The following is an 18,302-nucleotide window of genomic DNA, read 5'->3' as shown; positions in this document are numbered from 1 at the left end:
TCCTTTCGTTCAACTCTGACTCACCTCGGTTATCTGTCTTTTCATTTAAATTCCCGACTCCCTTCTGTCTCTTTTCTTTCTTTTATCACCTCTGTATCTGCTTTTACTCTCCCATTGTGAAAGTTACATACCGTCCATCCAGCAGGGCAGGAACACTCGCCCGTGATGTGATGGCAGGTTCCTCCGTTCTGACAGGGGCAGCGCTGCTCGCACTGTGGCCCGTGACTTCCAGAGGGACAGCGCTCTCCGCAACTACCAAACCACAAGAGCCAAAACATAAAACTCAGACAGTCATTGCATAGGATTGCAACATGAAGTGCAAGAAAGTTCAAAGGCCCAAGAACAAAAACTAACCATATTTCTTTTTAAGTACCCTCACAAGTACTTCACAGCATTTCCACCACTGCTAACAATGAATGTAGACAAGGAATAAATATATAATATGTTGATAATGAGAGGCGTCTGGAGCTAGTTGTAACATGAAGAAGTTCTCTGAAGGGCTGTATATTAACCATAAAGCTGATGAACTTTTTACTCTATTCAATATTAGCCGTGTGATAACATGCAAGGGGTATGTTGTCACAGAAGATCAATAAACAATGGTCTCCCCAATATAGAAGAATATTGTACAATAAAATGCTTTATATCCTGATGAATATTTAGTCCACTTTGCACACCGTTTCATCTCGAATACTCACATGGGGCCCATATAGCCTGGTGCACATATGCATTCCCCCGTCTCATGGTGGCAGGTGGCACCGTTAAGGCATTGACATTGCAGGTGGCAGGCCTTGCCATAGTAGCCAGGCTCACAATGATCCTCGCAGCGCCAGCCTTGGTAGCCGTCTGTGCAGACACAGGCTCCTGTGATGGGGTTACACAGGGCTCCATTCTTGCACTGGCAGCGATTGCTACAGTGTGGCCCCCAGTGGCCACTTTCACAACCTGAAACACAGAGGAAACGAAAGAGGGCTTTTTATGCCAGGCACAAACAAGAAACAAGAGTATGCTAGCGTACTCCTTCCAGACTTAAAGAGATAGTTCAATCAAAAATAGAAAAATCTGTCATCATTGATTCACTCATGGATTTCAAGACCTGTATGACTCTTTCTTCTGTGGAACACAAAAGAAGATTGCGTTCAATAGAAGTCAATGGGGGCCAATGATGTTTGATTACCAACATTCTTCAAAATATCTTTTAAGCTCTGCAGAAGAAAGAAAGTCCTACTTGTTTGGAATGATGAATTTTAATTTTGGGGTGAACCGTCCCTTTAAGAGTGTTTTGCATTTCAAGCAATAAGTTGACAGGCGAACTGTAATTCTGAAATTGGCAAGTCACAAGATTTGTAAAGTCATTGAATTTTATTGCTGGTTATATGCAAACTTAAATGGCTTTGCACAGTGTTTCGTCAATACGAGTGAATCCTACTGAGAGAAGGGATTAGGTAAAGTATAGATAATTTATATGCCCTCATATATTCTCCCTAAATTATCAATGAGCTAATACCAAACTGAAAGAAAACGTCAACTAATCAGGTACCTAATCCTGCAAATGCACCTACAGTGGCCCAGAGATGCTATAAAAGACTGACACAGCTTTTCTTGTGATATTAGCTAGCATAAATACGGCTGAACCCACCACAGACATGGAGAGGGACACTTCTCCCAATTTTGTGTATTTAGCTATTTCTGTGCCTAAATGTGTCTCTCGGTGACTACAATACTGCGTCTACACTGGAAGCGGCACGGCAACATTTACATTTAATCATTGACAAGACAATAGAACCCATTAGAACCTATTAGAATTTTACATTTTGTCCACGCTGGATGCGGCGCAACGTGACATGACAAACCCATTAAGAACAAGGCGTTTGTCGTGATATTAGATAAATGGGGCGCCGCTCATGTCCAGTGTAGACACGATGTAAGATTGTCACCCGTCTTCCTCACCCCGCATTCTAAAATCTCAGACACAATACACTTCTATACGGACTGTACATGTAACTTCATCTAAGGGATAGTCCACCCAAAAATGAAAATTCTTTCATGATTTACTCACCCACATGTCATTTCAAACCTGACTTTCTATCATCTGCAAAAAACAAAAAGATATTTTGAAACAACATTGACCACCATTGACTTCCAATGTATGACATTTTCAAAATATCTTCTTTTGTGTTCCACACAATAAACAGTCATATGCAGGTTTTGATTGACATGAGAGCAAATAAATGATGAGAGCGTTATTTGAGGTTCAAATTTGGCACACAGCCATCCAGAACCAGTCTAGATCTTTAACCACAAGCTATTCTACAAACTTCAAGTACTTGGCTGAACTCACAAGGCAGATTTAAAAGTAGATAAGGACCTAATGAGGACCGTTTGCACTGAGACAACAGTATTCAGCATCCATGCCAGGCAAACACGAGGAGGATGATCAGCATTTCGAGAAGGCAGCTTGGCACAGAGGGGGGTCATGGAACATCCTGGCAGCGTGTGAGCCTTTCCCGAGAGGTGATGCGGGCGCGCTAAGCAGCTCAGAGAGGGTAGAAGGCACGTTATTGATTCGAGTAAATCTGCCACAGATGAGCTCTCCTGTTGGTTGAGCTCTCACGCCATACAAATGACCAGAGCGCATTAAAGGCAGGCGATCTGCGGGAGGTCAGTGAAGAAAGATGAGCAGCTCATCGTCTGCTCCATTCACAGCCAATCAGTGCTCATCACTCTTTTCTCGGCTCTCCCACGCTGATGAGAGAAAAGGAGGAGAAAAACACAACACGGCCACTGTTTGCCTCACCCCCAGAGGCCCCCGGACCTCATCAGCCCCAGAGCGAGCGTCTCGCTTTCACAAACCTCACACTGAGACGCAAACAGTTTCCCTACCATTCAACACGTAAAATCCACTTCGCTTTGGCTCCGAGTCCGTCCGGCCCCTTCATCTGCAGCCATTCTAAATCACTGCGGAGGAGGACAAATAAAAATCTAGACAGAGCTCAATTTGCAGAAGTCTTTTTCTCTGGGTCTCTGAAGCTCCGCAAAATGTTGCTATTGAAGATTCAAAGCCTCTTTTCCCCCCACATTGAGACGTCTCAGCACATTTTCTCCTAAAGCCCATTATCTCTCGGTCTCTTCTGCGTTCCGTTTTTCAGACTCGCAGCAGCCAGACTCTCACTGCGGGCCCTCTGACAGCGTTTAGCTGTGATTAAAGAGTCAGAGTTCACTCGTTGCCACGGGCAAGGCTGTAAAACACACAAAGTCTTATTCCTGTTTCTGTGTTTAAAGTATCAAAAGGAAAGCTTTCATAAGGATGAGCTTAATCAGTAAAAAGAAAGAAGGGGAGCGAATAAGACCCCCTATGGGGCAAATGGACATTGCGCGCAGACAAAACGGGCAACCTGCAATGCAACCCTTATTAAATGCACTCGCCACTAATCGAGAGACGGCACTGGGAGGCATGCTGTTCTTCACAACAGACTTGCACTTCAAGGCATCAGAGTTGAGCTGCGGGCATGAGTTTGTGTACTGTACTGTGATAAGAAAAATCATCTAACGGTCTGATCTGATCAGTTGGTTGGGAAAGATCTCAGATTAGGGCAGCATCAGACGCATTCCTTGGAGAACCGAGACTGAGACATCTGTAATGTAATGTTCTTCTTGAAGTTCTCCCACAAGCCTGTTAAGCCTGTTCCAGACTGTCCTTATTAATAAAAATGATTTCTGCTGCAGGGCTGATTCACAAATTATTAAGGCTGACAAGAAAAATATGCATTTTGGTGCTACGTTCTGCCTGGAGCTGCGTGCACGACTAAATACACGTACATCACAAAAGGCTAATTAGTGAAGTTTCCTGAGTATAAATTGTTGTATTTTCTGCAAAGACAAAATATCTCCCATGTGGAAAGAAATGCAAGCCCTGCTTATGCTGTCTGTTTATTCAGAATCTGTTTAAAAACTTAACCAAGAGACTATAAGCGCACTAAAATGCTTCAACAACTTTACCAAAAAATGAAAGTTTGTTTACTTATCTTCAACACATTACAAACCTGTATGACTTCCTTTCTTTTATGGAACATCAAAGATAGTTGGAGAAATGTCTCCGTGTTTTTGTGTTCATACAATGAAAGTCAATGGGGTCCAATGTTGTTTGGTGGTTTGGCTTTTTATGCAGAAGAAAGTCTTACATTTTTTGGGTGACACTAGTGTGAGTAAACAATGCAAGATTTTTTGTGAACTAGCCTTTCAAAATTTGTTAAAATAAGACATATCAAGAATTAAAATAAGCTAAAACAACAACAAAAAGTATCTCATATTTTTATAATAAAATAATATTATTTTTATAATAAATATAATTGGTTTAGTTATGTCAATATAATATATCATATATTATATTATATAGTATATTATATTGTATAGTATATTATTATAATATACTATATAATATAATATACTATACTGTAATATATAATATAATATAATATAGAATAGAAGAATAGAATAGAAAATCAATAGAGAAAAACAATGAAAACCCATTTAGTAGCTCTACAGTAGGCATTTAAAAATAAAAGAGGAAAAATTCCACAGGAATTATGTACAGAAGACAGTATTAACAGATATTAAATAAATTATTTACTAGATGCAGAGAGAAAATTTACACAGGAATTATATACAGAAGTTCATCCCAGCTCCAGCCAAGGCAATCTCCGTCAACAATCAAGAGCAAACATGGACCCTTGTTATTTTAATACTAATGACTAACTTTTGTTTATTTTTGTCTTTCTTCCTGTTTGAAACTGCTTTGAAACAATAAAACATTGTGAAAAGCGCTATATAAATAAAACTGAATTGAATTGAAAGTTAAGTACAGATGAATTACATCCCCTAAAACGTGCAACACGGGAAAGGGTTTGTGAATCAGTGTAACAGGAATACTGTACAAATGTCTGATGACAACACTGTCTCTATCACAGCACATGATGCCTCCAGGGCCAATTACTACTTCCTTGCGGCCAGTTCGACCTGTACCTCTCCTTTAATTAAAGCCGCAGCGATGGAAGGACACACTCCGGTTAACCCCTCGCACCCGAGTTTTAGAGTTAGCGGTTAATGACTGGAGGAAGAGCATCCAGACAATTAAACTCATGGATAAATGAAGATCCCAATCCTTGACGGCTGAACTCTTCTGTTGCAGTTCATCTCTGCTCAGCCGTGATGAATACAGGATGGGAGTTTCCCTACATGACGGAGTATCTTAATTACCGCGAGTCAATGTCACAGCGCAATGTGCTACGTGACTCAAGTCTAGCTGTGCCCTCAATGACAGTAAGAACCTTTGCTTTGCCAGTTGAGTGTCTTATTCAGAGCACAGCAGGGGTGTCGTGCAACTTTTTTTTTTGAGGGGCCACCAGTGACAGTTCTGGCTCGCTTGGTGCCTATAAAAAAAAGATCTGACCAAAGGAAAACCACTTTTTTCTTTTAAGTGAAAGACCGGATAGTCTACTGCTATTAGGGTTTTTACAATATTCGATTTTCATATTCGATTCGATATCTCTGAATTTTTGTTGGGAAACCGCTATCGGTCAAATATATATTTCTTCTATTATCTTATTTATTTTGTTTTCTTTTGTTTTAGCCAATGTATCAAAGTCAAAATACAAGTGAAGGGAGATGGAGAGAGTGATTGTGAGCATTGTTGCTCTCAAAGCAAAATGTAAACGGGTACAATACTCTACCATCACCTCCTATGTTGGGTTATTTAGAATATTATCATATAGAATAATCATAATATCAACAATCACATAATATCATGGTTATGGTCAGAGGCGTATTAAGACCTCATGGTGCCCCTGGGCAACAGCCCCAGAGGTGCCCCCCCCATCCACCCACATGCAAGAATCCACTCATTAAAAGATTTATATATTAAAAGATTTTATAAGAATGAAACTCAGCAATTAACAAATTTACTATTTTACAAGAATTACACATTAACATGACACTTTTGTAGAAAAGAACACAAAAAACACCTCTTTTCATCAAACATTTTTAACAATTAGGCCTACTGTAGTTAAGGGGCACCTGCTTTCTGTTGTAATGTTACATTTCTTGTTTTGATGTAGTGAAAAAAAAATCACGAACACATTTTTTTTAACAGGTGTAAATGTTGTACGTGCCACAAAGTGGGGGTACAGGGACATATATACAGTATATATATATATGGGAGTACAGATTTTCAGGACATTGGGACTTTAATTCACAAAAGTGGCATTCACAATGTATAGCAAGGTTATTTATAAACATAGCATGGAACGTTATTAGTACTATTTTAACTGCTAGAGAGACGCACTAAACAGACGGGTTTCATTGCACATACAGCTATTCAAACGCTCTTTTTAAGCACAGTATGTGTATATTCTTCTTACAGACCCCTAAACGATCACATAAGTACTAAGATAAAAGTGTACTCCACTAAAAAGTACACATATGAATTGATTGCTATAGTGATGACACCGTTCTTCACTTTCACTTTAAAACGCAGGTTTGGGCCTTAAATAGTGCCCTTACCTCCATGTACTATTAGCATACATTATCGGCACCATACTGATTTCTGACGCATGCCATGTATATAAACCTTTATTAATCAGTGCCAATCGCTGCATTTTTAGTCGCCGCTACAACAATGCGCTCTGCACCGTTCCCCCTTCCGTCTGTTTTAATCTTAAAACGACTCGCCTCACAACACTCACTTGTGATTGACTGAATTTTAGTTCACTCAAATCTATGTAACAAACCAGATAACACGGGTGAGAATGTTGGCGGAGGTGTGTCGAAAAAGTGCGGGGGACAGAACCATTTTTATCTGAAAGTTGGGCATTCCCACACATGGTGCCACGCCTATTTAGCGCAGATGCGTGACTTAAGTCTTAAAAAACAAGTGCTTATGTACATTTATAAAAAAAATATTTTGTATTGCTGGTTTATTTGGTGCCCCTAAAGTCTTGGTGCCCCTGGGCACTCGCCCAATAGCCCATATGGTTAATCCGCCGCTGGTTATGGTCAATACCAGCATATTGTGACATCTCTACAGAGTACAGACCCTTTTTTGCAATAAAGTGATTCAAATACTGAAAAAGCGGTACAAATACTATACTGCAAAACTGCAATAACAACATAATTATTAGTTTGAAGTAAAGCTGCCTTAAAATTATAGATGCACCAACATATTGGCAAATAATCGGTATTGGTCAATAAAAGCAATTTTTCACATTATCGGCTTTCGGCCAACAGCTGATGAGCAGGGCTGATATATCCTGTCAGTCAAAAGAGGACATGAAAATACAATGAATTTGTGCTCTGTTGATATATCCTGTCAGTCAAAAGAGGACATGAAAATACAATGAATTTGTGCTCTGTATATAGAAACTGTAAAGATTAATAATATATTAAAGAATAATGCTTCAGTGGTTTAGAAACAAATCATAAAAAAATGGCTTCACCCTAAAATAAAAAAATGTTGTCAGTTGTTTACTCATATTATTCTGTAGAAGTATACAATGAAATTAAATAGTGACAGAGAATTAGAACGTGAATCTGTTTCTTTTGTTAAAATAAAGAAAGAACATCAACATAATGTTAAGTCAATAATGAGAGAACTAAATGTCATTTTTAGTGCTTAACAACATACAGCCTCAAAGAGCCCCAAAACCCCCAAGTATCACTTTTATGCTGACGACACACAACTGTATCTACATACTGTACATTGCAAACATAATCAGAGAGAGGCTGTCTTGTTGCTTACCAAATCGTGGACAGCTACAAACTTTTTGTGTTTAAATGGCGATTAGAGCTTATTGGCTCTCCTCATCAGCTCAGTAGGGCTGACCCAGAGCCATTGAGAGAGTCGCATCAACTCCGTTGACTCCATAGGCCTCTTTCACAAGAGTCGGAAACTACGTCTCCGCAGGGTAAAGCAACTTCCCCTACAGATTAAATCCCATTGTAATAGAATGCGACTGTGTCATTTAAAGCTACTTACGTTTATCTGTACAGACTTTTTTGCGACTTTAATATATATTAAACATGAAAATTAATGTCTGTGCATTTATCTGTTTTGTGCACTGCTAATATTCATTTAACTGTTTTGAGTTTATACACCCTAGCTCGCGTGTTATTCAAACGTCACTGTATTATAAGAAATTACTTTAAAATACTGGTACACTGTTAACATAGCAGTTTATATCGTATTTACTAACAAATATTAACAAGTTACACTCTAAGGTAAGGTTTCTTTTTTTATTGTAATTAAAATAAGATTCTTTGTTCATTCAAAATACCAAATGTAAAATGTTAAAACTTAAATTGTGAAAAAGTAATAAATGTAGAACTTTAAAATGAACAAAGGTTAAGAAATACAAAGAATTACATTGCTCTGTAACTAATATTAATAAATTAGACCTTATTACAAAATTCTTACCATAAACAGCTGTATTGTCCTTTTCAAATCTTTTAATGGGTCGCTTTCAATACTGCACATAAGTTTCTAATGTTCCTGAATAATCATGGTCTCAGTTTATTTTAATATACTGTATACATGAACAATTATTCACTCCCCTATCACAGTAACACGGAGCAGACATAATAAAACACGCATCCATAATGTGTGGCAATGATCTAATGCACCCATAAGGAAAACATTTGATATTAATATTTTACATTATTAAAATATGTGAAAGTGTGAAAAGTGAAAGTGATGTGATGAGGCCAAGTATGGTGTATACAGAGTTCCAAACTCGGAATTTGTACTCTGCATTTAACCCATCCAAGTGCACACACACACAGCAGTGAGTAACACACACACCGTGAACACACACCCAGAGCAGTGAGCAGCCATTGCTGCGGTGCCCGGGCAGCAGTTGGGGGGAACGGTGCCTTGCTCAAGGGTCTCACCTCAGCCGTGGTATTGAAGGTGGAGGAGAGCGCTGATCATTCACTCCCCCCACCTACAATCCCTGCTGGTACTGAGGCTCGAACCGTTAGGCCACGACTGCCCCAACCAGTGTAATGGTACTTTTTTTGTAATTTTCTGAAACAGATATGTGATGCGAGTCTGACGGGAGGCTTGGGTGATGTTTTTCCAGCACAATACGCTGCCTTTACTGTAACGTTAGTTTATTTTATCGATATAATGCAGGACCAAACCATACAGACATAAAGAATAAAATGAGACAGAGAACGTCATCACTGGATTTATTATATGCAGTTCAGTAGTTAAAATCAGCAAGTACCTGCGTCAGGTTGCTATCCCATAAACAGTACAAACCTTAAATTAAGACAAAAACAGCAGTAATAGAGCCCCCCTCTTAGCCTCGGGGTGTTTTTAAATTAAGATCTTAACTTTAAACAGGCGGTAATAAAGTATTAAGCTCGTTTACATTATTTATACGAAGACATTTAATCCAGACACTCTTGTTAGACTTGGATACTGCTGTAACCGGAACATCGTTTACCCTGCGTCCAACGATGCGGAAGTCAAAAACCCAGAAGCTAGAAAAAGGCCTATTGGAAAAGTTTTTTCACAGCAACGGCGGTTCATGGAGGCTCTCAATAGTTCCCTGAAGTTACTAATGCATGGAGCTGCGGCTAAACAGACCGACTTAGGTAAACTTTTATCCCAATTAAAGACGCAAGTCATTTAATGAATAAAAAATGAAAGAAATAAACCATTTGAAGAGGAAACATAACTTCCTGGAACTATCTGAAGGCTCCATGAATCACGTGACGCAAAATTTTGAACTTCCGTTGGCGCAACTCTCTCTCTCAATAGCTCTGGGGTGACCAAAGTCCGCTCATTAGCGATGGTTCTATACTTGAGTTTCTGAGTAAACTAAGGAATCTTGGAGTGATCTTTAATTCTTCATTGTCATTTGATCCACATGTTCAGAATATTTTTAACACCTCGTTTTTTTAACCTTAGATATTGCAAAATTGCCCCCCATGCTGTCCCTTTCTGCTACAGAAATGTTAATTCATGCTTTTGTCTTCTCTCGTATTGATTATTGTAATGTGCGTCTTATTGGTGTTTCTAAGCATACTTTAGGGAAGCTACAGTATGTTCAAAACTCTGCAGCCAGAATCTTAACTTGACCTAAAACGAGTGATCATATCACCCCCATTCTGAAGTCACTGCACAGGTTCCTGGTTAAGTAAAGAGTTGATTTTAAGGTTCTCATGCCTCTCCACAGTCTCGCCCCAGAGTATCTTTCTCAACTGTTAATACCTTATACTCCAATTCGTAGCCTTTGCTCTTCTCAGCATGGCATGTTGGTTATCCCTCAAACACAACTGCACTCCATGGGTGACCAAGCCTTTTCTGTATCTGCGCCCAGGTTGGGGAACCAACTTCCAGGTGAAATTCGTGAAGTTCAGTTCCTTGGCATTTTTAAAACGTCTTTAAAAATTTTTTATTATAGATTTTTTAAGTAAGTTTATATTTTATATATTTTTTTAAATAAGCTTATTGTTGAGTGTTTTTATTTTTATAAATACAACTGTATATTGTTTCCTGTTTATTTTACCTCTTGTATTCTTCTGAATATCTATTTTTGTTTTCTCGTAACTTTTATATGTACATGCTTACATTTTTACTTTGTAAAGTGCTCCTTGAAAGGCGCTAGAAAGTAAATTAATTATTATTATAAAACTACATTAAAACTATATTAATTGTTTTAAAAAATACACAGTGTGTATATTTTGTTATAGTGTGTATAGATTGTTAACAGTAAGAAATGAATGAGAAGTTCACACACGAAATACATTTTACATTTACATTTTACTTTACATTTTCAGTAGCTTTCATCTAAAGTGACTTACATTCAAGATATACATTCCATCAGTTTGTGTGATCCCTTCAATTAAACCCATGACATTGGCATCATTAGCGCCAGCATTCTCTAATAGCCGAGGCTGTAGTCATAGCAATAATAAAAAGCGCAAATTATAAATACATATTGTTTCTTCTCTGTCATGCTATATAACCCTGCCAGCATTGTCTCGGCTCTCTAGCTGCCTGCAATAGATAAACAGGCAAGAATAGATCTCTTTTTTTTTCTTTTTCTTTGACAAAAGCACCGATTGTTTGGTACACTGGGATGACAAATGTCGACTGGACATGCTTTTAAACGTACAGTTGTAAAACCTGCCAATATTCTCACCGTGAAATGGTCCGCTGTGCCCTCTAGAGCTCCACTGACACTTATCACTATGTTATTTATTAGTACACTGAGAGAGCCGACTGCTAAAGAATGAATTAGGGATACATTAGGGAATTTGGGAAACATTATGCGGAGTGGGGAGCTGATGGATGTTATTCTAAATATACAGATGGAACTGCCAATAGTCATGAGGAGGGGATAGTGCTGAGTTGTAATAACAGTGGGGGGAGCGCTTGCACTGCATCTGCCAGGCTCCCTCCTCCAACCGGGATGTCCCTTCCACCCTAATTTATCTCAGACAAACCCCTGCTACATGTTTCCTTTCCCCCAGGAGAGAGGAACAGCATGAGATCTGCCAGCCAAAGCCTCAGGAGAGGCACGTAGCATAAGGATGTGCTGATGTCATTTTTTCTGTGCTATGATTCACGCTGGGTTATGATTCACATGTAAAGACTTCTTCTGCATTGTATTTTACTTTTTGATGTATTATACCTCCTGCAGTAAACGCGTACTTCTACTACAAACTTTTGTTTGTTAACAGATTTCATTTCTAGTGTAGCAGCAGTACGGATTGAGGTTGTCATCAGGGGGGCCCTGTGCACTGAAGTCTGCTTTGGCAATAAACTGGAGGTTAGGATTTGGATCTTGCTTTGTTAAACCTTTAAAACAGAAAATGCAGTAGGTTTAAATAAATAATTAAAACTGCAACAGATTTTAATAAATAAGTTTTATAGAAAGTTATTTCTTGGATTTTTTCCTCTTGGAAAAAAAGATGTCTCTCCATATCTTTCCTTAAAAATGTTTTATACATTTGTGTAGGTGACACAATACAAATGCAACTGTGAGTCTGTTTGCTACTCACATAATGGATTTTTAAGTGACTTAATTTCAATGACAATGCTAAAGTATGTTAATGAGGTAAAATGAAGTAATTCTGCTTTGATTAAGCAATGAGCAAAAGTTGTGGCTAAGTGACGTACAACTTTCAAAATTTAACCTCCTCCTTTTTACTCACACATGTGACCCTGGACCACAAAACCAGTCTCAAGGGTCAATTTTTTCAAAATCGAGATTTTTACATCATCTGAAAGCAGAATAAATAAGCTTTTCATTGATGGTTATGTTAGGATATGACAATATTTGGCCGAGATACAACTATTTAATAATCTGGAATCTGAGGGTGCAAAAAATAAAAATATTGAGAAAATCGCCTTTGAAGTGGTTATATTTACAGTAGGAAATTTACAAAATATCTTCATGGAACATGATCTTTACTTAATATCCTAATGATTTTTGGCATAAAAGTAAAATCTATCATTTTGACCCATACAATGTGTTTTTGGCTATTACTAAAAATGTTCCCGTGCCACTTAAGACTGGTTTTGTGGTCCAGGGTCACATATATTATTAAAGATGTGGTAAAAACGTTGTATTCATGATGCATATTGGATTGTAAACTGAGGCTTTCGGACAAATTAAAGGAGGTTTGGAAAAAATATAAAAACAAATGTGCAAAGCTTACTAAGTGAAGGTTCAGGAGAATAGCTACAAATATATACAGCTATTCGAATGGAACCCATATTCCTTAAATATATTAAAAGAATATAAAAAATATCTTAAAAGTTTTATCTATTGCGTACCTTAAACCTTATATTTTGAAAGTTTAATCTAAGGCATTCACCTTGAATTAAAAGCAAACTTTGTAAAAACATGCCCCCAATACTTTTGTTTTAAACGTGACATCATATTACTGACATTGGGAAACATTGGAAATTATATTTTTTATACTTGAAGCTCAAATTTTAACTTAATCAGGTATTGTGGCCATTCCAGTCCAGTGTCTGTTGAATTTCAACAAAATCAAACCTCAGGAGAGACAAAATCATCCAACAGCAATGTTAAAGACTGACAGCATGACAAGACACACGAGAACTGTGAAAATCGAGGTTATCACATAAAAAATAAATATTATTAATAATAATAAATAAACTTTTCCTAAATACAAATATTACTATTGTATTGCATAAAACTTAACTTGTTTTCTTTGTAGTATTTGAGGTCTGAAAAAATACTGAGCATCCTTTCTGTTATTTTGGCCTGTTTCTCCAGTTTTCATTTTTTTGCAAATAAATTGCAAATAGAAACATTTTATTTCAATTTGGGAGAAATATTGTTAGTATTTCACAGAATAAAACAAAAATAATAATTTACCTGAACACATACCTATAAATAGTAAATTCAGAGAAACTAAAAATGTTCTCTGAAATGGGCTCTTTTAGCATTCTGTTTTCACTCTAAATCTTCCCTAAACTCTTTCACATTCCTGAACTTGTGTTAACAAAAAGTCAAAATGAGCACTCACTAATCGCTGTCTAGAAATATGCTCCCATGTGGATACAGCAAGGTCATTTGTTCGAGATGCATCTAAGATGTGAAACACCTCGAGAGATCAATATCAGCCTTTACAAGACCTTCTATTCAATACTGTGCTACAAACCCTTCGCAGCCAAACCCAGGGACATTGTTACCCAATCATGGCATATTTCCTGAGACTGGAGGTAAAGGGATCTATGAAGTGAATAATGCGGGTGCAAGTCGGGTCATTATTGCGCTCTTGAATAATTCGAGAGAAGCCGTGACCTAGTGCGGCAAACCAGGAGCTTATTCAACAAAACTCAGAAGTGTGCTCCTCAGCAGATTGTTACACAGGCCATTGCTTTACAAAATTAATAATTCTATCTTCCTCTCGTCCCTTGGGAGAAACAAGCTATTCTCAAGATCTAGGAGGCCAACAGCGAAAAGAGTCGCACGTTCTCTGACGTGAAATAGAGACGTATGAGACACGGATGCGTGAAACAAATGTGAGCTCAGCAGTGACCAACAGCCGCTGCTCTTGAGACAATGTCAACCCAATAAAGCCCACTCGTAGCGCGCTTAATTTGCACCCATCGATTTCCTATTTTCAATTATTAATTCTAATTAGGATGAAGTAGATGGTGCCAGTGGCCGCGGCAGAGGGTCGATGATGAAGGGGCCCGATGTAGGCGACTGATCCATGTGCATGACTCAATTCCACCAGCGCTGGAATCTTATGATTGTAAACATAAATTAGAAAATTAAAGCAGCATAAACCATTGCTTTATATTATCATGTATCCTGCTATTGAAAAGCTGATTCAGGCCGGGGGAATTATGCTAACATTAGCCCTGATTTGTTGACCTGTGTGTGAAACTCTCTCACCAGGGGGCAGTGTACCACATGGTTCAACTACAGGTCAACGTGTAGGGAAGGCTGCGTATGCCAGCCGCTTGCTTGCAGGATGGTGCATCACGATATACGTTTAATTATAAAGATGTTACATTGCGGTGACGGCCCCTCCCTTCTGAGAACACAACAGCTATGATGTATCGCTAAGAATCCACAATACATTCATCAGAAAACATGGCCGCCCTGACTTAAATGATGTTTCTAAAGGGCTTCAGTCGGTATTTGTATTGGTGTCATGGAAAGTGATGCATCGTACAGCAACCATATCCCTACAAGTCTTTATTACCGGTTAACAAAATAAATAGAAACAGCAAGAAGTGAATCAAGAGCCGACATACATCGCGATCAATAGGATTTGTCCAGGGGAATGGTAACGTTCATCTATACACAAAGCTAGTGTGAGGGCAGTAGATTGTTGTTTGCACATGTGACCAATTTCGAACCCCAAAACTGCTCATTACGAGCTCCATTACAAACCACTTGACCATTATGCCAAAGCAAATAAACAGAGAAATGAAGACTTAAAAAAGGGCAATTAAAGACCATGTGTGGACTGAGAGACCACGATAGAATAATGTAACACAAGGAACTTTCCTGACCTAAACTGCCAATGCATTATGAGTTTTCGCGGCATGTGCACCTGCTGGAACCGGTAAGGGGGAAGGTTGAAAATTAGGTTATGTCATACATCTTTCCTGACTGTTGCTAGTCTACAGAGCGTGAACTCATTCTCCAGGTGCTGGAAGTAGTATACAGAATATTATGAGAAAAGTGTGTGTACCACATACAACAGCAATATATCGAGTGAGCAGATGATGGCAAGAAATGTCTATAAAATGTGATTTAATGCATCAAAGCATGCTGTTTTTTTAATTGATTCTCACTATAATGCACCAGGATGTTGGGAAGGATGATATTTACAGCAGTGGCATCCACACAATGGGTACCTTGGGCAACACCAGCATTTTCATATAAAATAGTGCTGTTAATCGATTAAAATTAATCTGATTAATCACACATTTCTTCTGTGATTAATCACGATTAACCGCACATAACCTTTTACATTCTAATAATTTCACATTTAATCTTCAAATTAATGTAGAAACAACAGATTTCTTTAACAGCATCATTTTATGAATGAAAGCCAACATTCTGATATTAGTACTGCAACTGTTTCTATTAAATTGATTATTTTTTATTTATTTTAACATTAATTGTAGCCATTCAAGAGTATAATTGAGAGCTATCATGTCTAACAGGTAGGAAATGTACAGAAATTGAATGAAGTTCTCTTTCGTTAATGCTAAATTCTAATGAAATAAAGACGAATTCTCATTAAAACTACAAAACACACTGAATTACTCTTTTCTTTTGTTCTTTGATTAGCATTAGTGAACAGGAGTCACAGCAGCAGGTTTAAGAATGTCCACCTGCCCAATGCATTTTTCTGTGGTCTAACCTGTTCAAAAGAAGCCTCAATCTGGCAACACTGGTTTGGTTTAACACTCAGCTTGATTCTATCGAACCCTGGTGTGTTTGCGTTCATCCTACGTCATCACAAACGTTCACGGCGCATGATAGTAAACAGAACACGGGTCAATATACTGTATTGTTTTTTTATTCACTTGGTGCTATTATGCGCAACAGAGTAAACAACACTTGGTTTTACTGTATGTTCGTTGCATGCAGACAGTTTTCTGCTGCTTGCAAACAGGCTATTTTCGTATTACCATTCATTTGCCTCTCTGATTCCACTCGCAATGTGCGAATACAATGCATGCTCACTCTTGCTCGAATCCAAAGTAAATTACCAACGCTATCATCTCTTACATTTGTTTACATTGTAATCATGTGCAGGGTTTGGTATGCTGGTGTGCACCATAGGGAGTTCGCATGACAGCTTTCACTTTAGCAATTTTTCATGCAAACCGTGCCCCGTTCTGAACTAAACTGCAAGCGTGAAAGGCACCTGAAAGCCACCTAAGGGGGGCCTCAAACAAAAAGCAGCCAAGGGGCCCCTGTCCACCCTGGCATCTATAGATGGATACGTTCTCAGTTTATCTTTATCTTTACTATACACGCTTGGTTTCTCTGTCTGGTAGGTGTAGATGTCAGGCCACTTAATTGGAGGTAATCCTGTCAGTTCGTCCCTAGATCCATTGAGTGAGCGCACACAGGCCGGCCAGGTTCCTTGCGTTAAAGTTAACTTTTTCAAAAACAATTGCGGACTTAGACAGTGAGTGACCTTACATGTTAAAATTTAATCCGATTTTTTTCTAGTCATTGTCAAAAGCAAGCAAAGAAAACGTGCTACCTAGCATTAGTAATGCGGTAATTAGTGGCATTAGTAATAACGTTACATTAAAGATTTAGACAAGTAAAATGATTGTCAAGAACTCAAAGTCTCCTGAGCTATGAATCTTATCAGCAAGACAAATTTTCCACTGAATATTTTCAGCGATTGTAATTCTTAAAAAAAAACTATAAATGGGTAGTTGACAAATAAACTGTAAATGTGTCCTATGGTGTGACAGCAAAAATTTAGAATGAAGATAAATCTCTCTTTTGCTTTTTTATATGATAAATATTAATATAGAATAATGTATAATTAATAGTTTGTTTTCAAAATCTTTGCCGTCACACCTAGGACACATGTATGGCATAAACTGCTTTTGGTGGAGAACTTGTATGTAAATGTTCCAGCGCACCTTAAAACAAGACACGGTGAGCATTCATGGTCATCATAGGATCAGCACACATAAACCAAGGTAAAAAGCCAAGTTTTTTCCAAGAAACTTCACAACATCACACGTACAAGCACAGATCAGTATAATTGGCTTTTAATGATCTGACATTATGCTAATGTTCATTGTGAGGAGATAAATCTTTGCGAGGGGTTTATGACTCTCGGCAGGTGGCCGTCTGCCCACCAGAGCTGTGGAGATTACACGTGGAGGACAGACTCAGGAGAACATCGGGGATGACGTGCTCCATCATCAGGGGTCAAAGTGCGTCGCTTACCGCATGGAATCGGATTGTGTGGGAAGTTAGATTATCGCTACAATGATCTGTTTACATCATCAGCATTAGGCCGAAATTAAAATAGCCATTTCTGTTGCTGTGCATGTATACATTAAATATCGTCACTCTTTGATGTGAGCTATTTGAATTGGTCCAAAAAAAGCAAGCAGCCCTTTGAAAGTAAATGTTAAGAGTTTGTGTTTTGAGCAATATTGGGCTCTTAGGAAATTGCACTCTCTCTGCCTGTTTGCCACTTAAGCTCCATCGAAGGGCTGCCCACTTAAGCAAGGACCACATTAAAGCTTCATTAGCAGAGTGACTACGGTGGCGAGAGTAGAGGTAAGGGAACGGGCTCAATGGCCGGAAGAAGCTGGAGAGGCAGATACCGCAGTCAGGCTCTAAGGGTCCTGTGAAGTGGCCAATGCGTGTCAATCACGACCGTTCCTCTCCTCCCTTGTACACAGAGCACATGAAGAACTCTCAGGAGAGCCCTCGCCTCTCCAGAAAAGGTTGGCAGGTTCACAAGCGCAGATTTATCCGGAATGAGCGGCGAGATTTCTGAATGCAGTTTTGTTCTTCCCGTCTTTGGAAACTCACCCGGGTCCATGAATTATTCCTGTGGATTCTCAAAGTCACAGTGAAGTCAAAGGTGCACATCAGTGACTCCATGAGAAATCAATTGTGTATCGCTTTCTCAAACCGACTGTTGAAAATAAACGTGAGGAGAAATAGCCTGTTGCTGCGGGAAGGGTTTACGGATTATTAGTCATGAACTCTTGCGTGGAAATAAAACTACTTGGAACCGAGAAC

At 38.6% G+C, this 18,302-nt stretch overlaps 1 protein-coding gene across 3 annotated transcripts in view; it reads right to left on the bottom strand.

Moving 5' to 3' along the window:
• The window catches only part of megf11 (multiple EGF-like-domains 11), a 109,553-nt gene that overhangs the window by 37,817 nt on the left and 53,434 nt on the right, over positions 1-18,302 (bottom strand). For all 3 annotated transcript variants that reach the window (XM_057347593.1, XM_057347595.1, XM_057347594.1), the window contains exons 7-8: positions 699-945; positions 132-252 (exon numbers count right to left, since the gene is read on the bottom strand). In XM_057347593.1, coding sequence (XP_057203576.1) covers positions 132-252; positions 699-945 — 368 coding nt within the window. The remainder of the gene's footprint in view (positions 1-131; positions 253-698; positions 946-18,302) is intronic.

The sequence above is a fragment of the Triplophysa rosa genome, linkage group LG12 (assembly GCF_024868665.1).
Source record: "Triplophysa rosa linkage group LG12, Trosa_1v2, whole genome shotgun sequence".
NCBI lineage: Eukaryota > Metazoa > Chordata > Actinopteri > Cypriniformes > Nemacheilidae > Triplophysa > Triplophysa rosa.
The sequence above is the reverse complement of the archived record's forward strand: the minus strand, read 5'-3'. Positions and strand labels throughout refer to the sequence as shown.